This window comes from Scyliorhinus canicula, chromosome 15 (genome assembly GCF_902713615.1).
Source record: "Scyliorhinus canicula chromosome 15, sScyCan1.1, whole genome shotgun sequence".
Lineage (NCBI taxonomy): Eukaryota > Metazoa > Chordata > Chondrichthyes > Carcharhiniformes > Scyliorhinidae > Scyliorhinus > Scyliorhinus canicula.
In genome coordinates this window covers 106,185,831-106,213,499 of record NC_052160.1, presented here as the reverse complement: position 1 = coordinate 106,213,499, position 27,669 = coordinate 106,185,831, and the positions used below count along the sequence as shown (strand labels likewise).

The window sequence follows — 27,669 nt, the reverse complement described above, 5'->3', positions numbered from 1 at the left end:
ACGCAGATGCGGGGAGAACATGCAGAGTCCGCTCAGAGTAACCCCAAGCCGGGAATCGAACCTGGGGCCTTGGCGCTGTGAAGCAGCAGTGATAACCACTGTGCTACCATGCTACCAAATGATAGGTCCCTGCTGCGTAATCAGCATGAGCTCCTTTGGAGCACATTCAGGTGCATTGGATTTCAGCATTTAGTCAAATCGCCAGAAGTTACGGCATTGTTCCAGCCTACCTTAGTGGTGAAAACCTTAGGACTGTAAGCTTGGACCAGAGGTGTTAGTAGATGATTCCGTCATTAGGAGCATGACTGTATACAGACTCTCACTGTGTTATGACAGCTGGAGATCACGTACCTCCAAAAGACAGTTATGTTTTTGAATGTGTCTTTTAATTCAAGGTAAAATGGAGAGGTACATGATCTCCTAATCATTTTGGCCCACCATAAGCCTATATGAACTGGTTGCCTTAGGGGACCTGAGTCCCAGGTCAAAACCTATTGAAACCTAGGTGTCAACTTTCACCCAGGAACAGAAAGAAAGGAACAGCAGGTTTTTCCTCTGGGTAGACTTACAGACTCTTTCTCTCTTTTTCTCTCTCTCACTTGAGAGAGAGAAAGTGAAAGCGCGAAGAACTTCTGCAAACAGGAGGGGGAAAGACTTTTCTCTATTAACTACTAAATGGAATGGTGGTGGGAGCATTTGAAATGAAAATGAAAAGTGCTTATTGTCACGAGTAGGCTTCAATGAAGTTACTGTGAAAAGCCCCTAGTCGTCACATTCCGGTGCCTGTCCGGGGAGGCTGGTACGGGAATTGAACTGTGCTGCTGGCCTGCTTGGTCTGCTTTAAAAGCCAGCGATGTAGCCCAGTGAGCTAAACCAGCCCCGACTGAGGGAATGGGATGGGTATAGGTTTAAAGATACTGAAAGATTTATCCCAGCATTGCAAGGAAGAGGAGTCGCTGGAATGATTTGTGCTGCTAGAAATTGGTTTGAGGATTTTTAGAAGATTGAGGGAAATGACTTTTGAGGGACAATGGATGACTCAATGAATGGCAGTAAATTGAGACTGTGGGAACTGCAAGTATTATTTTGACTGCTTCCAGTAAATACTGAAAATCTGTAGCGAGTGTATTATGTACAAATGTGGCATAGGGTTTTTAATCATGTTGGGAAGTTAAGTGGTTATCTTTATTGTAGTTTAGTGTATTAGCTCCCGATGAAGTAATGTTTAGTCAAAGTTTGATTTCAGTTTGTTTGTTACAGTAAAAATCTTAAATATGACATCTTGCCATGTGATCCTTTGAGTCCATCATTGAGAAATAAAATCTCTTTTTAAAAATTATGGACCTCTCTGGAGATTGCAACTGAAAATGGGGAAACATAGTTTTCTTTCCTCATCTAAAGTCTCGAGGCCGACTACAATAGTCCTCAACATCATATTAGTCTCAATATAATATAATATTTAAAGTTATTTTTATAAAGTATGAGCTTCATCTCTTAACACAGTGGTCAGTGTTTACCATCCATGATGGGGCCCACTGTAGGGGATTCAGCAGACCAGACAAAAGTGCATTGACATTCCGCAGGACCGGACGATCCTGGTACCAGGCGGGGCTGGAAAACCCCAATAAGTGTGTTCGCTACAGCCTGACTAAGTTTTACTGAAACTTTTCTCTACTAGGAGTGTGCAATTATTTGGCTTAGGTAGTTAAACAATCACATTCACTGTCATGCATCAACACCATCACCTTCAAAACAGAACCAGGCTCAGCTAATCACCAATTTAATCAGTTGAACTAATACAAGAGATGGGAATTGTACAAAACATCAATAAGTATGTGAGGACACTTCTAAATTGGCTATGAAATGAACTATAAACATTAACAGATTTGCTGTTTGCTACGCAATTTTAATGAGTTAAAAATCTATTTACCATTTTCTTCATGCTCTTCTTCTGTAGGGGGAATAGTTTTATTAATTAAAAATTTGATTCAGTCCATATTGTCAAGTAACAATTTAAAAACAGGATTGTAAAAAAAAATACACATATTCATACAAAGCTAGGAGTACAACATTGTGCAGTGATCGACAGAAGTTTAAGACTTTTAAAATAAAAAAAGGCCATGCAAATGTATTTATTTCCTCCATGGGTTTTTGGAACTGTTATTTAGTTTAGGCAAAATTTAAATGGTGCAAACTAAAATAATGTATTATTCTGTCTAACCGCAGCAAAAATGAATTATTCGAGATCGGGCTGGCCTAGAAAAATCAATAGAAAACTTGGAAATCTTCGAGGAAGTGGTTTAGTCAGATCCGATTCTGCCTAAACAATCTGAAACATCTACCCAAATGGTTTGTGTTGGACAAACATTATGGATCATCTGGCTTTGACCAACTTCAATTAATATAACACTTCATTTCCGCAGATTGCTAAATTAATACTAATAGGATTTTGGCATGATTAAAAGGAACAAGTACACCATATTGATCAATAGGAGACGGAGTGGAACAGATTTATAAATTGTTTGTTCCCTTTAGAATAGAGGAGTTTACAAGACAATGTAATGGAGGTGTTTCACACTTATGAAGTGATGGGATAGAATAGATAGCAACAGAGGGATTTTATCTTTCAACACCTGACAGGACACGGATGACTTGGGTTCAGTCAAATTCCACACCCTCTTGACTTACATTTTCAGCTTTATAAGAAAATACATATACAAGATGAAAATTGAGCAGTGAACAAGAGGAATTATTCTACACAGAGGATTATGGGGCTGTGGAATGCACTGTTTACATTAGTGATTGAAGCAGAAACCTTCAGAACTTTTAAGAATAGGTTAAATAAGTAGCTGAAAAAAAGAGGGAATCATTGTAGCTGCCCCTTCAAGGGGTGAGGTTTCGAAGGCTCATGTGACCCCATCAGCCAGTCAGGCCACAGCGCGCGATCCCAGGAACTGAGCTGGGCTTTCCCACCAGAATCTATCCTGGAGCTGTAGAAGTCAGTGGTACTGTGTATCGCAGCACTGAGTTATTGTTATAGTAATTCCAACAAATAGTTTTGTTTTATTAAACCTGGGGCGCGATTCTCCCAAAGGGAGCCAAAGTGCCGACGGCGGAGTGAAAACCGGAGTGTTTCACTCCGGCGTCGGAGGCCGCTCCTCGTCCCCTATTCTCCCAACCCCAGGGGGCTCGGAGCAGCGGCGTGTCAATCTCGCGCGCCAGGCCTTGGCGCCCGCGTCAAAGTGGCGGCGCATGAATGACGCGGCCGGCGGCGCCTAAATGACATCACCCGCGCATGCGCGGTTGCCGTCCTCCCCTCTGCTGCCCCGCAAGACATAGAGGATTGATCTTGTGGGGCGGCGGAGGGAAAAGAGTGCGTCTTTCAGAGACGCCGGCCCGACGATCGGTGGGCACCGATCGCGGGCCAGACCCCTCCTGAGCACCCTCCTGGTGCTCGATCTTCCCTCCCCCTCCCCCCCACAGGCCCCACACGCAACAGTCACGTGCTGTTCATGCCGGCAGTGACCAGGTGTTGTTGGCGCCGGCGTGAACCGGTTGGATTAGGCACGCCGCTCGGCCCATTCGGGCCGGAGAATGGCCGCTCGACCGGAGCGGCAATTCTCCGAGCGGCCTGTCGCAAAACGCGACACGCCGTTTTGGGGGGGGGGGGGTGTGAGAATCGCGTGCGGGTGCCAGGGTGGCATGGCGTGAATCGCCCGGCACTCCCGTGATTTTCCCACCCGGCGTGGGGGTCGGAGAATCGCGCCCCTGGTTTGTGCCAATCATGAAGATATTGGGCAAATATATGTGTAAGATTGTGAGGAAATGTTACTGCACCACAGGAGTGATAACACTGATCCATAGGCATCTTTTATATTAAAACATACTTTAACTTAAACACAGACCTAACCACATTAGCAACAAATAAATGCCTTTACAGTTAACAGGTACACCAATTCTTCAGTGAAAAATAAAACTTTAACTTAGTTCCTAAACTTGTCACTATATTCCAATTAAGCAATCCAATTTACATTAAACACCACTCATGAATAAAGTTAATAACCAGTTTTGCACTTGCTGTTTTCTGTGCAGAATCTTTGGAGGGATGACCTTTCAGGACCAAACTGAAACACCTCTGTTCAGATGAGAGTTCCAAGATCAACTAATTTTTCAGACAGATTTGACTCCTCCCATTAACTACATCAGCTGTACCCAAAGCATAAGGTTTGTCTCTACTTACAAGATGTCCCTTGGTTTGCTTAGCCAGGACCAAACACAATACCCCTCATAAATTATCTACACCGCAGGCGTCTTTCATTAGCTAGCTATCTGTAAACAAGTAAATGGTTCTCAAGATCTATTTGCAGAAAGTGTCACCTGAAAATCAATGATTATCTCACTTTTACCACACCATTATCGCAGCTCGAGCAGTCATACTGTATATATGCATCTTAACACATATTTTAATAATATTACTGAAGAAAATAGCAAATATAAAATAAGACAATTTCTTACATTCATTACACCTCCCTTAAAATAAATGAACCAGAAATATGAAGAGATGGCTTCATTTTGCAATGCTTTTTCAACTTTAAATAGAACTATTTGCTAAACACTATCGTAACGCTATAAGATACATATCTCGTCATATTGATGCAATCAAATTTAAACAATAGTATGGTCCATTTAAGTCTTTCCTTCCCAACTTTAAATGTTCCATTGTTCTCACATCTTAAAGTTGTGAACAAGCATCGACAATCATGTTTTCTCTTCCTGCTACATGTACATTTCAAGTTTAATGGTTGTAGTAATAAACTCCATCTAAACAGTCTTGCATTATGATCTTTAAACTTCTCCAGAAACTTCAATGGATTATGGTCTGCATAACAATTGTATCAGATAAATTGTTAGCAACATAGATGTAAATTCTATGAAATGTCAAAATGTTGTAATGCCAATACCAAACTCAACATTTCCTTTTTGATGATCGAATACTTCTTTTGATGAACATTTAGTATTTTGGAAAAGTAACCAAGAGGTCTTTCTAGATCTTCATCATCTGCTTGTAACAGTACAGCAGCAACACCCACATCAATGGCCACCTTAAATCGCTTGTCATAATTTGGTGTCACTAAAACTGATGCTGTGGTCAACGCAGTTTTCAGATTATCAAAAGCCTTGAGGAAACAGACCTCACGTTCAACCAATGAGCCATCAACATTAGAGCCATTTGATCCTAACTCTGAAGATTGGATTCAATATGTTGAACGTCTGCAGTACCTTTTCCAGGCAAATGAAATGAGGGAGGAGGAGAAGAGAACGATCATACTACATACAGCCTGTGGAGCACAAACTTATAATTTAATCAAGAGTTTAACATCTCCAGATGCCCTGATGCAAAGACTTTCACAGAATTAGTAGATCTTGTGAAATGGCATTACCATTCGAAGTTCTCGATAATTATACAAAGGTGTACTTTCAATTTGACGACAAGGGCCCCTGGAGAACCACTAGAAGCCTTTGTGGCCTGGTTAAGGCAAATGGTAGAACATTTTGTGCAGAGACCAGCTAGTGTGTGGGATGAATTATACTGCATTACAGAAGAAACTGTTGGCAGAATCTGAGATAAGCCTGAGAAAATGCTGTAGGTTTCTCTAGCTATGGAAAACATAGGAAAAGGCTCACTGGAATTTCAAAATGCGCAGGGCGGCAAAGTCCATTCGGTCTGGAAAGAAGCTGCTGGCGGCAGCGATGCCAAGTTTGAGAGCATGGGGTTTAATGAGCTGAGAAATGCAGAAACCAAGTGAATGCAAAGATATAAAAGAATCAGTCAGCAGCTCAGGAGTAGTGAAGTGCGTTATCGATGCGTGTATAGGTGGGGGGGGGGGGGTCCCACTACTCCCAGGGGAAGTGGCAATTTAAAGAAGCTGGGTGTTTTGCCTGTGGTAGAAAAGGGCACATATTATGGTCAATATTTAAGAACATATTTGGGTAGCACAAGTGGTTAGCACTGTGGCTTCACAGCGCCAGGGTCCCAGGTTCGATTCCCCGCTGGGTCACTGTCTGTGCGGAGTCTGCACGTTCTCCCCAAGTTTGCGTGGGTTTTCCCCGGGTGCTCCGGTTTCCTCCCACAGTCCAAAGATGTGCAGGTTAGGTGGCCATGATAAATTGCTCTTAGTGACCAAAAAGTTTAGGAGGGGTTATTGGGTGACGGGGATAGGGTGGAAGTGAGGGCTTAAGTGGGTCAGAGCAGACTCAATGGGCTGAATGGCCTCCATTCATAGAACTGTATGTTCTATGATTATGAACTCATCGACCAACCTAAACGAGTATGCTACCACCATCACAGACTTCATCAGAAAGTGTGTAGAAGACTGTGTGCTGGAGAAGGTAGTGCTTAAGTTCCCCAACCAGAAACCATGGCTTAATCGGGAGATTGACTCCCAACTGAAGGCCAGTTCTGAGGCGTTCAAGACAGGCAACCCTGACCTTACAAGAAATACAAGTACGACCTCCACAAAGTCATCATGGGTACCAGGAGGTACCAGGAGACAATATCAGACTAAGCTAGAGTCACGGACTAACATCATGGACTCTTGTCAGTTTAAACAACATAACGGCTACAAAGTGAAGCCAGGTAGAATCTCTGGCAGCAGTACACTCCTCCCCGATTAAATCAATGCATTCTATGCACGGTTAGAGCAGGAAACCATCAAACCGTTGTCGACTGCCACAGCAGGCTCAGGCACACATACCTGCCATCACAGCTTCTGAAGTCAGATTGACTTTCTTGAAAGTGAACCCTCGGAAAGCGTCAGGTCCTGATGGGGTCCCTGATTGTGCACTCAGATCCTGTGCGGACCAGCTGGCGGATGTATTCGCGGACATCAGCAACCTCTTCCTACTTTATTCCGAGGTTCCCACCTGCTTCAAGAAGACCACCATCATACCGGTGCCAAAGAAGAACCTGCTAAAGTGCCTCAACGACTACCATCCAGTGGCCTTGACATTGATCATTATGAAGTGCTTCGAGAGGTTGGTCATTAGTAGCATCAACTCCATACTCCCAGAATGCCTTGATCCACTGCAATTTGTGTTGCGTCACAACTGGTCCACAGCAGATACCCATTTGCCTGGCCCTACATTCATCCCTGGAGCATTTCGACAACAAGGACTCCTACGTCAGACTCCTATTCATTGACTACAGCTCCACCTTCAATACTATAATCTCTGCCAAGCTCAGATCAAAGGTCCAAACCAAGGACTTGGCTCCTCCCTCTGCAACTGGATCCCCGACTTCCTGACCCATGGACCACAATCAGTGAGGATAAACAACAATGCCTCCTCCAGAATTGTCCTCAATATCTGGGCTCCACAAGGTTCGGTACTTAGCCCGCTACTATACTGCCTATACACACGACTGTGTGGCAAAGTTTGGCTCCAATCCATCTACAAGTTTGCTGACGACACAACCATAGTGGTTTGGATCTCGAACAACGATGAGTCAGAGTACAGGAGAGAGATTGAGAACCTTGTGGAGTGGTGTAATGGCAACAATCTCTCCCTCAATGTCAGCAAAACAAAAGAGCTGGTTAGTAACTTCAGGAAGGAAAGTATTGTCCACATCCCTGTCTGCATCAATGGTGCCGATCCACCCACCTCAACGCTATGACCAAGAAAGCACAACAGCATGTATACTTCCTCAGGAAACTAAGGAAATTCGACATGTCCACATTGACTCTTGCCTACCTTTACAGGTACACATAGAAAGCATCCTATCTCGCTGTATCACAGCCTGGTATGGCAACTGCTCGGCTCAAAACCCGTAAGAAATTACTGAGAGTTGTGAACACAGCCCAGACCATTGCACGAACCTGCCTCCCCATCCATTAACTCTGTCTACACCTCCCGCTGCCTTGGGAAAGTGAGCAGCATAAAAAGATCCCTCCCATCCGGCTTATCCCTTCCAACTTCTTCCATTGGGTAGGAGATACAAAAATCTGAGAACATGCACGAACAGATTCAAAAACAGCTTGTCCCTGCTGTTACCAGACTCCTGAATGACCCTCTTATCGACTGACCTGACATCTTCACACATCTTCTGTACTGAGTAGTACTACACTCTGTATGCTTCACCTGATGCCTATGCTTATGTGTTTACACTGTATATTTATGTCAGCCCTATGTTTTCTTTCATGTATGGAATGATCTGTCTGAACTGTACGTGGAACAATACTTTTCACTGTTCCTATGACAATAAACAAATCCAAATCCATGTAAGGTGTTAGAGCAGGAATAAACAGAGCCTGCCCAGTGAAAGCAGGGTCAGTAATCCAGTTCCAGTGCACAGCATGGAAGGTAACACAGAGAACAGACCAAACATCTTTAGATTGAATAATATAAAGATTGGCAGAGTAGCCCCAAATACAATAGTATTAATGGTCAATGGCTGTCCACAGAAGATGGAGGTAGAGACCGGAGCATGCACCACGGTACTTGGAGAACAAACTGACCAATATCTCCAGGGAGGGGTTCAATTCCTGACATTAACTGCAGCCAGGTCGGCCACATGTATGGGCGAGACTATCATGATCGTAGGGACAACAACCACCCCTTTGAGTTATAGGTAGCAATCTGCCCTTAATCGTAATTTCATGCCAGGGACCAAATTTGATGGGGTGTGATTGGTGCCAAGTTAAACTGGTGGGAATGTTTTAATACAGATGAAGGAAATCTGCATGACAGACTGAGGAAGTACCAAGAAGCATTCCAGGATGAATGGGATACAATCAGAGGCTTGGAAGCCAAAATATATGTAAATTCTGAAGCTACACTGAGGTTCTTTCGGACCAGACCATGAAAAAGTGGAGACCGAGTTAAGGAGATTAGAGGATTTGGGCATCATCAAACCTGTATAATTTGCAGAGTGGGCAGCAGTCATTGTATCTGTAGTCAAACCTGATAAGGCCATTCACATCTGTGCAGAATACAAGTTGACAGTAAACCAGGCAGTGAAATTGGATAGGGTAACCATCCCCAAAATAGAGGACCTGTTTGCAAAGTTGGCTGGGGGTTTAATATGCACCAAGTTAGATATGAGTCATGCGTACCAGCAACTGGAACTGGATGGTATTTCCAGAGAATTTGTCACCATTAATACGCAGTGCATCTGCAGTTCTGTTTTATCCTTGTTGCCAATATTGTAGTCAATGAAGAGTCCAAAAAAGTTGAATCACAACAAGGAAATATAACAACTAAGCAACAGTTCAAATCCCAGCTGGGACCATCCTGAGATTCCAGCTTCTTCCTGGGCCGGCTTTTATCTCTGGGAATTAATGAGCCTGCTGTTGGGCCGCCACCTATCAGCATGGGAGCTCGTACTCCACGTGCCTCACGGGGAGGTTAATCGGGTCATCACCGTGGTTCTCATAGGGATAATAACGCAGAGGAAGGACAGAAATTACGGCAAACTAAGATATGCTGTCTGTCTAAATCAAATCACATCAGTCGGGTAACAAGGCTATGACGATGGAAGGAAGTATCCCAACTGTTGCTTACCTGGAAATTCAGGCCTGAGAGCTGTCTTGGACTCAAAAGTTTTGTTTTTAGAAGATTTGTTTTATTTTGGTCCCTTAACAAAAGAGAATGATTGTTACGGCTGTGGGATATCTCTGAGAAGGCCTCAGCTTCCCCTCCTCAAGAGTGGGCATCCTCCATCAGAATTACCGAGCTCTCTGATCAGGTAGGCATTAGGTAATGGTTCAAGTGCCTGCTACAATAAGCTGACTTTTATTTAATCCACAGATCCTGAAGGATAAGAAGCAGGTTACCACTGAGTCCATCCCCATGGTTACACCAGGAGGTGATTCGATAGATTTTCAGGAGCAACATGTTTAACTCAGCTGTGGAGGTTTACCATGACAATTTAGGATCAGTCCTAATGACCCATTTGCATCCAAATGGGTCATTCTGGTAGGCCCGGCATCAAAATCTCCAAGCCTGCGTGATTCTCTGGTTCTCTGGGCCGGGAATCACATGGAGGGGATTCACTGTAGGTATTTTGTGAGGGGGGATCATATGGCAGGGGACCCACAAAGAAGATTAAATCAATGTGGATTGATTAAAATGAGGTTCACACCAGGGGGCAGAACCCTCGTGACATCGCCGGCGGAGGAGAATTGGGAAACACGATCTCTCCGGCGAGAATCGTGTTTCGCGATTTTCATGGGATTTTCCATCTGTGTCGCCCAACATGCCGACCGGTGGTGTGGGCTCAAAATCATCCCCCCCCCCCCCCAGGCAGCACGGTGGCACAGTGGTTAGCATTGCTGCCTACGGCGCTGAGGAACCGGGTTCGAATCCCGGCCCTGAGTCACTGTCCGTGAGGAGTTTGCACATTCTCCCCGTGTCTGCGTGGGTTTCACCCTCCCCAACCCAAAGATGTGCAGGATAGGTGGATCGGCCACGCTAAATTGCCCTTTAATTGGAAAAAATAATTGGGTACTCTAAATTTATAAAACAAAAAAAAAACAAAATCACCCCCAATATTTCCAAATAGTCTGACTCTGAAAAATTAAATTCAACGCAGATAAGTGGTCAGTGTTTCTCTTGGGAAAGAGTGATTGGGGAACGACTGACTGACTGAAGCCAGGCTAGTTAATGAGAGGCCGATTGTACTCTGGGAATGATAGTAGTCCCAATATAGACCTTATCTTATCACTGAAGAGAAGTAATCAGCCAAAGCAAACACAATTCAGAATTCCATACCAAACCAATCAATTAGAACTCAGAGACAGTTGAGCTCAAATAGTGAGTGGTCTGGTTAGGCCACTCCTGCTTTCAGCTCAGAGCACTTATTCTAAGCTCTGGAGGTGGTACATAAAGCTTAAAGACCGCAAGCCTGAATTCTGAGGACTGAACTATGAGACAAAAATGAGAAAGACTGCACTAATGTGAAAAACAGAGACATAGGTATGTAAGCTAGAAGTGGAATAGAAAAGATAATTTCTGAGCACTATTTCAGGTTAAATTATGTGAAGAGTCCTCATAGAGCTCTGTAAGGGAAATATAAAAGATTAATCCTGAGCACTGTTCAATTACAAATGTAAGACAAGGACATGCTGGTAAGAATTGATTATAAAAATTACAAAACTGATGCCAGAAATGATTTCATCACATGAATGATTAACACCTGGGATGGTCTTTAAAATAGGGGGAGCAAAAATTGTGTAGACCAAAAATGAGACTGTTGAATCCTGTGATGAGGGGATCATTGGTTATGTGGAAATTTGAGTTAGATGGATAAAATTGCCTCTCTCCTTTATATTTATCTCCATAAAACTACCAGTAGAAATGCAAAACATTCTTCAGTTATGTGAATGCTCAGTTGGAAAGTTACTTACCTTCAGCTTCTTCTTCTGTTATAACAAGTAAATAAGACACAAGAAAACATAATTACCACGGGTCACTGGAGTGTTTTTTTAAAAAGTGGAACTTCAGCATTTTCATCTCCAACTTCTTACCTTCTTGTTCCCTGAAATACAATAATAATCATTAAACTATCTCTCAAATACACAGCAAGTTGCCTCAGTGAGAAACTGAACTGTATAAATGCGGGAAGTCCTCCGTTCACACTCTAGTCTATATTGAATTAATTGATTATACCTGGGACCATGGCATCAAAATGGGACCCAGGGTTTGGGAAGGAAAGTTGGGCTAGGTTTCCTATTTGTAATAATAATATTGTGGGCAGCACGGTAGCATGGTGGTTAGCATAAATGCTTCACGGCTCCAGGGTCCCAGGTTCGATTCCCGGCTGGGTCACTATCTGTGCGGAGTCTGCACGTCCTCCCCGTGTGTGCGTGGGTTTCCTCCGGGTGCTCTGGTTTCCTCCCACAGTCCAAAGATGTGCGGGTTAGGTGGATTGGCCATGCTAAATTGCCCGTAGTGTCCTAAAAAGGTAAGGTGGGGGGGGTTGTTGGGTTACGGGTATAGGGTGGATACGTGGGTTTGGGGTGGAAGTTTGAGCTTGGGAAGTTAGACCAATTTGATCAGGGGGCCAAAGATTGGAGTCACCAGCATATGCAGTGGTTCCATTACTGCTTCAGAGCAAATCAAATAATGGGGAGGATACACAGAAAGTTATCCTATTAACAGTTTGTGAGCCAACAACCTGCCACCTTAAGTCCCTAGAGGCTCCTGACACTAAGTCATTTGACCAGTTAATGAAGCTGGTCAGGGAGCATTTTAACCCCAGATCTTCAATCACACTACAGCGATACAAGTCCAGCTCGGCTATCAGGGACCAGGAGAAATGATCTCCACCTTTGTTGCCAGACTCAAACAAATGGCCGAGCATTGTGAGGTCGGTGCAGCATTAGGTGACATGCTGTGTGATCGTTTACTATGTGGTATTAACAATATAAGTATGCAAAAGAAGCTTCTGGCTGATTGAAGATTACTCTAGGCAAGGTGATTGAGATCATCCAGCCAACCGAGTGAGTTGAAAGGGGCACGTCAGAGCTCCAAAGGCCACAAGAGGGCGAGCTGAACCAGTTGTGGAGCTGTTCAACTCCAAAGTGCGCAGCCAGGTCGACAGACACAGAGGACATGCAGCCACAGTCCTAGGAACAGGATTGTAGTCAGTGGACAGGGAAAAAAATTGGGCTGTCAGCACAGACGTTGAGATGACTGTTATTGATGAGGGGGAGATCACTCTCAGGAACTGTACTGCTGCAGAGTTTATTTGTTTACAGTGCTATATCCAGGCACGTTGCCATGCCTGTCAGAATGCACCATTTCAAAAAAAAGACAGTGAATTACAGCTCCAGTGAAAAAAGTGACGAAGAATTCAAATGAAGAACCTGAAACATACAGATTAAACATGGTGAGTGTGAGCAAAACAGCCCCAATTGAGATATTCCTCACAGCAAATGGAAGGACACTAATTATGGAGGTTGACATTAGAGTGTCCAGCACCGTGGTGGGTGAACAAACATTTAAATATCTTCGCAGTGGCGTTCAGCTTTTGGACTTGAATGGGACAACAGCCAAGTTGGTGATATATACGAGGGAGACCCTAATCATTTTGGGAACAACCATAGCTCCAGTGTCATAGCAGCAACAAGATGTCCAGTTGATGATAATGTCAAGGGTCATCAACCAAGCTTGATGGGGTGGGATTGGTTGTGCCAAATCAAGTTGAGCTGGTTGGAAATTTTTGAATTCTTGAACAATATCTTTCAGGAAGTCTTATGAAGACACAAGATAACAAGGTTGTTATTCTTTGCAGAATGTTCCTGAGAGTCAACCAACCCGCAGGGTTATTTCCCACTGTAGCCTCAGACTCAACACCCAGATTTTTTAGAGGAAGACATTGGACCTTGCACCAAAAAGTGGAAGCCGAACCTAAACATCTGGAAGAACAGGGAATCATCAGTCTTGTGTGGTATTAACAAAGCACAGCCCCCATCATCCCTGTATTGAAGCCGGAGCACTCCAATAGGATTTGCAGGAGCTACACACTTACAGTCAACCAGGCAGCTCAAGAAGATAAATACCAAATTCCACAATTTGAAGGCCTTTATGTGAAGCTGTTGGCGGCCTCACATACACTAAACTTGACCTCAGCCATGCTTACTTGCAGCTAGAACCTGGATGAAGATTCCCGACAGTTTGTGACGATTAACCCGCCTGATTCATTACACCTGATTACCTTTTGCCACTTCCTTGACCTGTACAATATATTAATGCACAATGGAGAATAACCTCCAGGGCATCCCGTAGGTTGTGGTCTATTTGGATGACATCCTAGTAAAAGGAATATCACATGAGGAGCACCTGGCAAGCTTAGAAGAGATGTTGAAAGGATTTAGAGAAGCAGAAATCGACTGAAATGCAAGGAGTGCACTTTTAAAGGAAGGGAGGTCACTTTCCTAGAGATCAAAGTGGACTCCAAAAGCCTGCACCCACTCAAAGACAAAGTGAGAGCCATTAGAGAAATCCTGGCACCTAACAACATGGCAAAGTTAAAATCTTTCTCACGGAAAGTAAACTATTATGATCATTTGATTCCAAACCTAGCAACAACACTGACACCATTACACATGCTCCTGAGAAAACACCAGCATTGGCACTGGAAGGAGCACCAGAGCACACCTTCCAACACGTTAAGCAGGTTTTCCAGTCATTGATCCTACTGGTACATTTGATCGCCCGATGGGATAGGGGCAGTTTTATCCCATACAATGGAGGATGTCTCAGGGAGATCTTCGACGGGATTCTCTGACCCCGCGGCGGGTAGGAGAATCGTCGGGGGGCCGCGCGAATCGCGCAACTCCTCCCCGACGCCCGGACGTAATTCTCATAATTGGGGACGGCGTGGTCGGTGCGGTGCTGGTCAGGGGCCGCTATACACGCCCCACCCCCCGCGATTCTCTGGCCCAGATTGGCCGAGCGACCGTAAAAAAAAAAACAAGTCCCGCCGGTGCCGTTCTAACCTGCTCTGAGCCGGCGGGACCTCGGCGTTGAAGGGTCGGGTGGTGGCCTGTGGGGGGGGGGGGAGGGGGGTCCGACCCTGGGGGGAGCCTCCGATATGGCCTGGCCCACGATCGGGACTCACCGATCGGCGGGCCGGCCTCTCTGTCTCCCGGCCTCCTTTATTCCACGCCGGCCCCTGTACTCCTGCGCCATGTTGGATCGGGGCCGGTGCGGACAAGGAAGACACTGCACATGCGCGGAAATCGCGTCGGTTAGACTGCGCATGCACGGTTTCGTGCCGGACCCACTGCGCCTGCGCGCATCCCCCGGTGCCCATTCCACGTGAACCGCTCCAACTCCCTGTTGGCCCGCTGTAGGGACCAGAATTGCTGATCCTGGGGCTGTGTTGACGCCGTCGGGAAACGCGATGGCGTTTCCGACAGCGTCAACGCTTAGCCTCAGGATCAGGAAATCCCGCCCCCTGTCTCAAGAACTCTTTCTCTTGCTGAGTGTAAATACATGCAAATTGAGAAGGAAGGCCTTGCTGAAAGCTATGGTGTCAAGAAATTTCACCAATATGTTAACTGCAACGTTTCACATTAATAACAGATTGTAAGTCCCTGCTGGGGTTCCTTTGTGAAGATAAGCTGATACTACCACTGCCAGAATACAATGGTGGGCCTTGTTGCTGGCAATCTATGACAACATCTTTCAGCATAGGCCAGGCACACAGACTTTGAATACTGATGCGTTGAGTCGGTTCCCACATCCAGAGTACCTGGCACCCCCATCAGTACTTCAAGACATCATCTTGGCAGTGAGCTTTCTGGACAACATGCAAATTTTGTCTGGCCACATAAAGAATTGGACACAATAGGACTCAGTCCTGTCCAAAGTGAAATACATGGGGTGGGATTCTCCGTTACCCGACGCCGATATCGTAATCGGCAATCGGGGGGAGAATCCCTTCTGACACCCTTTACACATTCTTTACACATGGATGGGGGGTATGGAGGGATATGGCACAAGGAAGTGCCGCGGGTTTTGACAAAGGTTGGTAATTGGAGGGCTGAAGGGCCTGTTCCTGTACTGTTTTATTCTTTGTTTCTTTGTTCTTTACCCAACCGGGTTGGCGCCGGTTTCACGCCGGTTTTTGAGTCTCCACCCCCTCCGAAATTCATCATCGCATCGCACGGAGCACGGCGTTGGAACGGCGTTGGAACGTCATCGGAAGGCCCTCCCCCGATGCTCCGCTCCCAATGGGCCGAGTTCCCGACCACGCAGTGGACTTGTGTTCTGAGCGGTCGGGAGCCCAGCATGGCGGCTACAGACTGTGTTCAACGCTGCCACTGTCGGCCGGGAGCCATGCTGCTAGCCAGAGGGCTTCCGTGAGGGCTGGAGGGACCGGTGGGGGCTGGCTGGGGGTTGTCCTGTCGGGCCATATTTGGCAGGTATTGTCAGCGCACGTCCGGCGCCATGTTGTACAGCGCGACCATTGCAGGTCGTTGCCATGCGCATGCGCGGCCACAGACCTGGCTATTCTCCGGCTGTTTTCGGTGCTGGAGCCAAGGGCTTTACCCGGCACCACTGCTAGCTCCTCACCGGTCCCGGAATTGGTGAGGATTCAGCGCCGATTTTGGCATCGTAAAATGCCACAGTTCCCATGACGCCGTCGGCACTGAGCCACAGAATCGGAAAACCCAGCCCATGATCTTACCAGGGTAGCACCATGATAACCAATTAAGACCATACCTTACCTGTAGGGATGAACTCAGTTGTGAGGATGCAGTCATACTCTGGGGATCTAAGTGGTAGTACCACCCACAGCCTAAGAGCCGCTGTTGCATTTTGTCAGAACGAATGACATTCGCCATTCCAGAACATTCCCCACCACACTGCCTCAAACGAGTTAGTGGAGAGAGCTGTGCAAACATTCAAAGCAGCTATGAAGAGGTTTAGCCGACCACCCATGTCTTCGGTTGGCCAACTTGCTTTTCTCTTACAATACGACTTCCCAAGCCACTATGGCTGAAACACAGGCAGAATTTCTGATGGGCTGTCTTTTAAGGACCCAGTTGTTCCTTGTTTTCCAAAATTTGATAGGGAAGGTGGAGGCAGGGCAGGCCCCCCAGAAGAGACAACACACTTCACAAAAAGGGGACTGAGTGTTCTAAGTGGGCGACCTGGTCCTTGTCAGAAACTTTGTTTCAGGCCCACTATGGTTAGCAGACCAAATTGTAGCCAAGTCAGGCCCAGCTTCATATGTAGTGGAATTGGTATGGCAGGACAGTACGGAAGGAAGTCAATCACAAAAGAAGCCAGGGGATCACAACCCCAATCTTGGCGCAGTTGGAGTCAGCAGGCGGCGCAGTTGGAGTCAACAGGCAGCACCAGTGCTCATGTGGTGGAGCTGGAACAAATGGAATCCAGAGATCTTGAGGAGTCCCCATCATTGATCTAGGTACAGGCTGCAGAGGGGAATAACCCTGCAGGGTTGGTTAACTCTCAGGAACATTCTGCTAAGAGTAAAAATATCGTTACCTCTGAATTGGAGCAGCCAATTGAGGGATTAAGGTGGTCCACGAGAACCAGGAAATCTCCCGATAGGTTAACGCTATGATGGACTGCTCTGGATTCTCTTCCCTTTTGCTCCTCAGCTTTATCTTGTATGTAGTTATTGTATCTAGCTTGTTTGTACGTATGTTATTGAGGGGCTTAAGGGTGTAGGGATGTGTTAGTATGGCCCCTTTAAGGGGCGTTACCTCATGGTCCACGTGACTGGCTCAGGACCTATTGTGCAGGAGCACGCAAACCCTGACCAATGAGGAATAAGTGCGGGGTCTGGGAAGCGGGGTTCTGGTCAGAGTGAAGCCGGGAGCTAGAGTGTTAATACCTGTATAGAAATTCTCTGCTTGTATATAAGTTATCTTTGTTCATTGACAATAAACTCTTTGGCCAGAATTCTCCAGTCGTTGGGATTCCCTGTTCCTGCAAACAACACACCCCTGCCAGTGGGTTTCCCGGCGTGCGGTGGCTTCAATGGGAAATTCCATTGACAAGTGGCTAGAGTAGAAACTCCCGCCACTAATGAACAGTGCGCTGCTGAGAAACACATGGCTGGGGGACTGGAAAATCCAGCCCTTTATTCTTCCTTTCCACCATCTACTTGGTATTGCCTCGAGCCACCACAATATGGATATTCAGGGAAGGAAGATTACATTTCATTGTGATATCCTCCGTGAGTAACAAAGCTAGTAAAACACAAAGTCAAGCCTCATTCTGAAGAATGCCCTCTTGGATCAGGTGCTGGGCGACAAAGGAATGGTTTGAAATGAACTAACAGAGAAGTGTCACAAATAGTGCTCTCAAATACTGAAAAAAAGCTTTAACTAATAAAAAGTCAAAGAAGAAAGGTAGCAAAATAAAAATATATATTGTGCCAAATAAAAATCATACTTACTCAACTTCCTCCACAATGTCTTCTGTGTCTGACATGTTCACAAATAATTTCTGAGGATTGAAAGAATAATAATCAGAATGTATCTCTGCTTTGTTGCTGCAGAAACAAAACTTAAAACAGTGACAAGTCTATCTATAACGATAGAGACCTGACAAAATTCCAAATGGGCATACATAGCTTCCTTCTGTAATTTAAATAGGAGATCAGCAGATTGCCTGAGGAATGTCAGGGCCAGTGCGCATTTGGGTTCTTGCATACTTAGAAAAATGTTGAGTACAATTTGTTTGCCACTCGTTAAAAAACTGCAAACATGGTGGGGAAGAATTCCTGAGGATATTGACAAGTGTTTACAGAGTTACTTTTTATATATATATATTTTTTTTAAATTTAGAGTACCCAATTATTTTTTTCCAATTAAGGAGCAATTTAGAGTGGCCAATCCACCTATCCTGCGCATCTTTGGGTTGTGGGGGTGAAACCCATGCAGGCACGGGGAGAATGTGCAAACTTCACACGGACAGTGACCCAGGGCCGGGATTCGAACCCTGGTCCTCAGCGCCATAGGCAGCAATGCTAACCACTATGCCACCGTGCTGCCCCTGTTTACAGAGTTACTTGCATGACAGAGGCAGGTGCAAATGTGCCAGGACAGGAAACATCAATGCCAGCTCTTCGTTCCTGGCCCACGTTCTAGTCAGCCATCTGTGAATGACTTAAAATCTGTTCCTTACTGAAATAAGATCAGTTACTTCTGTGGGAGGCTTCACTGGACCCTGCCATTGGAAACACGTCTAACTACTCAGTGAAGTGGCTTGTTTGGGTTTATATTTTGGTTGTGATTCAACATAGGTGTTAGTTGGTAGTATCCATTATTATAAACCACCTGACCATTCGTGTGGTGACAAGGATTTCATGGAGTGAACTTCATTTACATAGTGCAAAGTGCATATTGCACCTGGCATTGGGAATTCATATGTTAGCAAAGCTACGGTAAATTTAAGGGGATGAAATCACTTAAGTGAATGGCTGAATATGGAGACAAAACTGTTGACAACATTTAGGAAAAGAACCAATATTTTCAGTTCCGATTTCAGGCTTTGTAAAAGTTACTTGGATCAGAGTTTTGACAATGTTTGGAGTTATAAATGATGTGGCAGAAACTAGGCCCTTTTCCAAATGATCAAATGTTACACACTTAAATCTCACTGTTTGATGGCTACTGAGGCACTCTCAATTACGACGCGAGAGCGAGGTCAGTAATCAAAGGCTTTAATATACAGAGAACAGGACTGCATCCGAGAGAAGTGTGCTCGCAAAATGGAGTCTCATCTTATATCCTGTTTCCAGGGGGCGTAGCCAGAGGCGGAGTCCCCCAGGGTTCCAAGCCTCTTAAAGGGGCAAGGTATTAAAGGTAAATACCGATCATCACAGCTACACAGTGGAGATGATAAAGAATGAGATGGATGTGAGGAGACTGCCCTTGTTTTCCACTCCGGTGGACAGCAGTGCAACTTCCCTGGGGTGAATGGAGAAAGAGAACTTGAGAGCATGGTTGACCATTGTGGTCACTGGCAGTGAAAGTCCAACATTTAACTTTCTGCTGATTCACCTCTCCACAGTCCCATGTAGGTGAACAACGACCTGAAAGTGTGAGCAGGACAGGATTGGCAGATAGGTACGGCCTACCCGTGGATGTAATCTTCCATCCTGTCAAGCGTAAGTTAAGGGCGATTCTGAAACCTACTTTATCAAGACATCTTGAGCCTACCTGAAAAACGTACCAGGACACTCAACGCTGATAAACTAAATGGATAATGAGGCAGATGGGAAAAAAACAAAACACATGGTCTAGAAATAGACTCCAGTAATACTTGAAATCATGCAATTAAATTAGTTTTTAAAATATTGACTTTGATTCTCCTTTCCTTCACAACTGCGGGTTCTCTGTTCCCGCTGCAGTGACTGGAGATTTGGCTGAGCGCCAAATTCTCCGTCCTCGCTGGCAGCGGACTCACAATGAAGAATTCCATCCTTGTATTTAAATCCATTTTCATGAACTGCACAGTTCTTAATAGCTTTGGATGCCCATTTTTTGATTCTATTATTTTATATATATATATATTGACTTTTATAAAATTTGTGCTGACCAAGAGGAGTGATGTCAGCACTAGCAGGGGAACACTGTCCATTATGGCCACTCCAACATCATGAACCAATTGCAGATTAGGTGAGGAATGGTCCATTTATATTTTCAGTGCTTTACATGTTTGTTTGCATAATTTTGAAAAAGGGTGATAAAGTTATTTTTGGATATGTGATAGATATGATAGGGTCAAGATCAAGTTTAATTTAATTAGAATATTTCCTCACTCGGAACATGGTCACATGGATTGCATTTTCAGTGGTCAGTAGTCATACATTCAAGCAGCCTTTTCAAGAATGAGTCATTTCTGACAATAGAGAGCAAATTTGAACAATGGAAGGTTCCAAATAATTAATTTACTGACTTTTATGACGGTACACATTCCTGGACAGCAAAACAGTTCTAAGCATTGCAAAGTTGAAATTCTATTTAGAGGGCCGTCTACGGCAAATAAATATGAAAAATGTATAATGAAATCAGTTTTGTATTCAGAGGCTGATGATTGCTGTTGGGCTGGGTAACAGTTGTGCAGTGGTGCCTGCTTTCAAGTGGCCCACTTACTGTTCTGCATTACTGAAATAATTGCAATTCTCTGACCTTTAAAAGAGAAGTGTTTGATAAAGAATTTAATCATTTCAGATTAGAGTGGCCAATAATAGGGTATTGTCTCCTTCATAACCTTAAATAAGCAAACAATTAAAATACATTTCAGCATCTAGCAGTGTAATTCCTCCTGAGTGGGAAAAGATGAGTGTCCCTTGCTGCTATAATCGGATACCCACTGTTGAAATCTCATTCTTGTGAATCATATTTCAACGTCATATATTCTTGTGAGTTCAATAGTCAGTGTATTATGAGAAAATAGACATCCTCATATTTTCCATTCGAAGTAGAATTTCACCATTCCATATGAACGTTACGTGAATAAAATCAGAAATATAACCACCATCGATCTTTGTGAATTATGAGATCAGCATCATAGTAACATTTCTGCAAAGCACAACACTAACTATAGGTTATTTTAATGTTGGCACATACAAATTTAACCACTTACTTCGTCAAATAGCTTCTAACTGTGCAGCGATTTAAATTTATATCAAATACATGTTTAAAAATAAATAAGTTTCTTTTTGTGATAAAATGTTACTTGAACATTCCACAAATATAATCTCAAATGCTAACCAATTTATATCAGAACATTCTGGAAAAAAAATGTAGTTTGGAAAGTAAATTTTCTTACCTGACCTGGGATAAAAGGAGTACTGATAGCACCACAGCCGACTTCGAAAGATCTGAGAGTTTACTTAAGAATTTTGTGCTTAAAGCCCAGTCCAGCCCCTTGACCAGTGTATTTCCTGATTGGTGGGATAGGATTGAAGTCTTACATGTGCTATTTTAGAAAGATGTTTGGTTTGTCTGCCCTGATCAGAAGCACCATTCTGTAACCCATAAAAGACCATTGTTTTGTCATAGCTAATGAGTCCAGCTATTCTTAGATATCAGTATGGTGAGTGTCACTGGAATGACACAAATGTGTTTCGGGGGATGGAAAAGAAAGGGAGACATAAAAATATAGGAGGGAAATAAAAGTAAAGAAAATGCAAAAATAATAATCAGAATATTAGTACAAAATCACAAAATGTTTCATTCTTGAACTTATGATGACAAATGGGAGGGACCCACCGAGGTCCATCTTTACAGCTGTTATGATAAATTTTACTTTATGACAGGATATCAGGTTTCAAATATGTGGAGCAATTGTTCTTAAGAAGAAAAAAAATGAATTTTAGAAGCATTAGCTTATCTCTCCAATCCAGTGAGATTCAATTAAATTACATTTCTTTATTTCATGCAGTCTACTGCTCTTGTATGATTGTGATGTACAAATTTGATGTGATTTTATATTTCCCATTCCTTATAACAACACCATAGATGGAATAAATAGTTTTATTGGTTTGGACAGCAGTTATCTGATTAACTCAATTAAGCAGTAACAAGTGTAAATGTTGGAGTTCTGAAACAAAATCTGAAAATACTTTTATTGCCAATTGCAAAACAAAACCAGTTCATAAGTTCATCAGATCATAAGGTCTAGGAGAAGAATTAGACCATTTGGCCCATCGAATCTGCACCTCCATTCGATCATGGATGATACGTTCCTCATCCCTATTCTCTTGCCTTCTCCCAGTAACCCCAGATCTTCATATTAATCAAGAGATACCCTTATTGATCATAAACACCATGTGCTTGGGGTGCTGTTATCAACAGTGCTACAGACCAAGAACTCGATGGTTAAATCAGCCACAGTAGTTCTTTCTTAGAACACATGAACTAGGAGCAGGAGTAGGCGATCTAGCCTCTTGAGCCCGCTCCACCATTCAATGCGATCCTGGCTGATCTTATCCTGGCCTTAACTCCACCCTCCTACCCATTCTCCATAACCCTTCAACCCATTACCAATTAAATCTGTCTAACTCCTTAAATTTACTCACTGTCCCAGAATGCCCCACATTCTGGGGTAGCAAATTCCACAGATTTGTAACCCTTTGGGAGAAATAGTTTCTCCTCAACACTGTTTTAAATTTGCCACTCTTATCCTAAGCCTACAACCTATCGTTCTTGAATGCCCCACAAGAGGAAGCATTCACTCCACATCGACTTTATCCATACCTTTTATTATCTTATATAACTCAATTTGCCCTCCCTTCATTCTTCTAAAAAATCATCGAATTTTACATAGAATGGTTGCAGGACAGAAGGAGGGCATTTGGTTCATCATTCCTAAACTGGCTCTGTGAAGGAGAAATTTACCTCGTACCACTCGCTGGCCTTCTACCCATTGCCCTGCACTTCCTTCAATTTAAGATCGTAATTCAAGTGCTTCTGAAATGCCTAGGTTGAATCTACCTTCAACTACTTGCTGCATGAAAATGCTTTCCCCCATGTCTTAACTGTTTCTTTTGCTAACTGCTTTAAATCTGTGCTCTCTTGTTCTCTATCTTTCCACCAATGGAGAGTTTTGCCCTGTCCACTTGGTGCAAAACCCTCATGATTTTGTTTTGCTCTATCAAATCCCTTCTTAACCTTCTGTTCTCCAAGGAAAATAGTCTCAACCTCTCCAAGTTATCCATGTAACTGAAATTCCTCATCCCTGGACCCATTTTCGTTAATCGTTTCCGCACTCTCTCATGACTTCACATCCTTCCTAAAGTGCGGCATCCGCTACTGGAGGCTTTACTCTTGTTGAGAAAAAGCCACCACTCTGTGCAAGTTTAACCTAGCCTCCTTGCTTTTGCACTGGAAGCCCCTATTAATAAAGCTTAGAATGTTGTACACTTTCTTAACCACCCTCTTGACCTGCCATGCCACCTTTAATTACTTATGTAGATATACACCCAACTCTCTGCTTCTGTACCCCCTTAAAATTGTACACTTTATTCTACACGCCTTTCCACCTTCTTTCTACCAAACGGAATCAATTCCTACTTCCCTTCACCAAATATCATTTGCCACATGTCCACCCATTCCACCAACTATTGAGCAGCACAGTCAAAGTTGACAATCAGATGACATCTATGCTCATCTTCGAGAATGGATGTTAATTGTTTTATATTTTTGACGAATATTTAAAGGAGGCTGTGTGTGTGTGATTAAATGATTTAATTAAGATGGAAAAATATAGGGTAATTGGTGGCACAGCGGTTAGCATTGCTGCCTACGGCGCTGAGGACCCGGGTTTGAATCCCGGCCCTGGGTCACTGTCCGTGTGGAATTTGCACATTCTTCCCGTGCCTGCATGGGTTTCACCCCCACAATCCAAAGATGTACAACTTAGGTGGATTTCTCTTGTTAGCTAGTATTTAACCGTCGATATAAATTCTCTTTTGTGCTGGATAATGAAATGGGGTACAAAAAGTGGAAAATTTCACCCCCCCAGCATTGATATAACTTTTTAACAATAACAAAATGGACATTCCCTAAATCAGTAAGTCTCAAACCTTTTTCATTCTTGGCACTAAGATGGGGTGAGTGATCCAGCGGACTTCAGCCCTTGCAAATGGTAAAAGTTGTAAAAATATAATTAAGTATTTTGGTTTGTCATCAAAGCAGTGTTGGTGAAGAAAGATTATTTTACAAACATACACTATGGTGGTGCATTTTGTACATACGTAGCATTAGGCTAAGTTTTCATGAAGTCGGAGAGACTCCATAGAAGGGCAAAAGTGGTGGCCGAAACATGCTTCCAGGATTCCTTGCCTGGTTTCCAATTTTCATGAATGTTGGTTTAGCACAGGGCTAAATCGCTGGCTTTGAAAGCAGACCAAGGCAGGCCAGCAGCACAATTCAATTCCCGTACCAGCCTCCCCGAACAGGCGCCGGAATGTGGTGACTAGGGGCTTTTCACAGTAACTTAATTGAAGCCTACTTGTGACAAGCGATTTTCATTTTTTTCATTAAGGGTGTTGGCAAGATCGGGTTGTGGACCCACACCCAATCTAGCCGTCTCTATTGCAGGAATGGGCATGTCCTAGTCCTCCGCAGTTTCAATAGAGTCAAGCCAGGTTTTCAAAGAGTCATATTACAATTGGGCTGAGTCCCACAGTACCATGATGGGCCGTTTTCCTTTTCCTTGCCTTCAATAGCTTTACCCATAATGTTCCCACAAGCAGTCAACTGGTACAAAAAATGTGTGAAGCATTTATCAAGTTAGTGAGGTTGCACAGTGTTAATATGCACATGACTGTAAATAACATATATAATTCCAAAAGATCAACATTGAAGACAAATTGATTCAAAAAAATGGCTAAAACTTTAATTAATAACCTTTTGGATGATGCCAATGACCAAGTAGTTACCACAAAATACACTTCCCTGCTTCTGAAAATTGAATGAGGCAAGCATGTAGATTTTTAGTACTGTGTAATTACTGCATAATTAAAATGTCCATTCTGTGAGACAAGACTAAATTTAGCTTCAAGAGAAATGTAGAATGATTACTCGGGAAATGCTGGAATTCTTCAGAGAACAGTCATAATGATGATGAGAGAACAGCTGCCTTTATTTTTGGCACAGTAAGAAGTCTTACAACACCAGGTTAAAGTCCAACAGGTTTGTTTCAAACACGAGCTTTCGGAGCACGGCTCCTTCTTCAGGTTATTTTTGGCAGCAGTGTTGTCACCATTCAAAACGACTCAATTATGTCTCTTCACAACGTAAAAGTAGCCTTTGCTAATGTAGGAGAGGAAGGAATGGATTCTGCATTGAGTCGCATTGACTGGACTAAATCCAGCCATTAGTGTTAGAGCGCCAAAAAAATCAGAACTCAAAAGGAACTAAAATTAAATATGGACCAAGGTCTTTCATGCAATCGTGTGTCTGGGTGCTCGTAAAGGTGAGGGATGGTAGGGGTGGGGAATGGGACTATTTCTATTTGGGACACCCAAAATCAGTGTAATGTGTTCTCAGATCAGGTACAGCAGAGTTAAGCAGGGCCGGCTCAAGGCACCGGCAACTCGGGCTGTTGCCCGGGGCGCTATGTGCTCGGGGGCGCCAGACTCGGGACCCGCGCATGCGCAGTTGGTCCGGTGCCAACTAACGCATGCGCGGTGGCCGCCAGCCCCCAGGGCGGCCCCCCGGCTCGGTCCGCCCCCACCCGCTCGGTCCCCCCCCCGCCCCCCTCGGGTCCGCCCCCCCGCCCCGCCCTCGGGTCCGCCCCCCCGCCCCGCCCCGCCCTCGGGTCCGCCCGCCCCCCGCGTCCGCCCGCCCCCCCGCGTGTTCGCCCCCCCCGCCCCCCTCGGGTCCGCCCCCCCGCCCCCCTCGGGTCCGCCCCCCCGCCCCCCTCGGGTCCGCCCCTCCTCGGCCCCGCCCCCCCTTGGGTCCGCCCCTCCTCGGCCACCCCACACCGCCCCCCCCGCACCGCCCCCCCTCCTCGGCCCCGCCCCCCCCTCGGCCTCGGCCCCGCCCCCCCCTCGGCCTCGCCCCGCCCCCCCGACCCCCCCTGGCCCCGCCCCCCGGCCCCGCCCCCCCCAAAGGGCGCCGAAGTTCAGCTTGCCCGGGGCGCCAGCAACCCTAGAGCCGGCGCTGAGAGTTAGATGGAGAGTTTTCTGAACTTAGCCTCAATAATTCTTCTCTGCCCCAACTGCTAAAGAATACCTTGACTAACAAATAAATATGAAGTACTAATTAATATAGATACTGGTTTAGCTCAGTTGGTTGGACAGCTGGTTCACGATGTGGAGCGAGGCCAATAGAATGGGTTAATTCCTCTATCAGTTGAGGTTACTCATGAAGGCCCCGCCTTCACAACCTTGCCTGAGGTGTGGTGATCCTCAGGTTAAATCACCACCAGTCGGCTCTCAAAGGGGAAAGCAGCCAATGGTCATCTGGGACTAGGGCGACTTTACATTTGACATAAAATGCCATAAACACCAAAGCTCAGGTATACTGAAAAGGTGCTCATATGATAGGTTTAAATACAACTTGTTTCAACTCAAATAGAATACAAATCGAGGAAGAAAAGTGAGTCAAGTCTATCTTGGATTATAATTATATAGCCTATATTGAAAGAATGAAATTGAGGAAGAATCTCCATTTGAGAGACTAATTGCTGACGCCGAGACTGATTTGCGTGGCTTCCATGGTTTCAAAAGTGGCACCAGTCCTGGAGCGAGTTCAGGACATCCCAATAGGCTAGCTCAGGAACCAGTGCAATTCCAACAGATGCTGGCATGTGATTCGCCGGGGTAGGGATTGGCACTCGAGAGCCAGACAAGCTGCAGCCGCATATAAGCACTTCAGTCCCATACACTCACATTCCAGCCAAGAAGATGGCACTGGTTGAGCTGCAGCACGCCATCCTGTTGATGGATCGGCTGAGACCAGAGGGTACTCGGGGGGGTGGCTTGGGGGGGGGACCTATACGGCGCTAAATTCACATTGGGCAGTCAGCAGCATGCGCCGCCACATGGCTGCCTTGCCGACTATGGCAATGGTTATCCATGCCCATCCACCCTGATGCCACGGCCTGCCGGCTGGTCACCCCCCACTAACACCCCCCACCCCCGACCCTAGCAGAAGCCCCCCAGCCAGCGGCACAACTGTCAGCATACTATAACGATGTTGGACACTCTCTCTCCCTCAGCAACCATGCGCCTGTTTTACGATTTTAAATAACACTAGTGAACTTTGCTGGTAATTTCTCCTGGCGAAGTTGGAGCATCATGGGGATCACAGAAGTTTCCGGATTGGGGCCTTTAATGATATGCCAATGGCATGTACTATACAATTTACATGCCAACGCCGGCGTGCTGCATGGAACGCATTCACGCCGCTGTCAAGGCACTGGAGCATGGCATCCCACCAGGTGCCCTGAACCAGCCTCGATTCCCGGCTGACACACGATTCTCCACCCGGTCGCGTTGCCTGATTTTGGCGTCACTGGACGAGAATCCCGCATGTTATATTTTTACAATGGTTGGCCAATCTGCAGGATGAGTCAAAAGTGCTTCAATACCATGGAGTTACTTTCAAATAATGAGATATTCATCAGCCACTTTGCTTTGGTGGTGCTGGGTGAGAGAATAAAGTT

At 44.9% G+C, this 27,669-nt stretch overlaps 1 protein-coding gene across 8 annotated transcripts in view; it reads right to left on the bottom strand.

Moving 5' to 3' along the window:
* LOC119978816 (troponin T, cardiac muscle-like) overlaps window positions 1-21,548 on the bottom strand; it is a 74,088-nt gene extending 52,540 nt beyond the window's left edge. For 5 of the 8 annotated variants that reach the window (XM_038820696.1, XM_038820695.1, XM_038820697.1 and 2 more), the window contains exons 1-5: window positions 21,322-21,548; window positions 17,939-17,988; window positions 11,523-11,533; window positions 11,403-11,417; window positions 1,931-1,951 (exon numbers count right to left, since the gene is read on the bottom strand). In XM_038820696.1, coding sequence (XP_038676624.1) covers window positions 1,931-1,951; window positions 11,403-11,417; window positions 11,523-11,533; window positions 17,939-17,973 — 82 coding nt within the window. In that variant the 5' untranslated portion in view covers window positions 17,974-17,988; window positions 21,322-21,548. The remainder of the gene's footprint in view (window positions 1-1,930; window positions 1,952-11,402; window positions 11,418-11,522; window positions 11,534-17,938; window positions 17,989-21,321) is intronic. The other 3 variants (XM_038820693.1, XM_038820694.1, XM_038820698.1) reach the window with 3 other exon arrangements.
* Window positions 21,549-27,669: the final 6,121 nt, after the last annotated feature.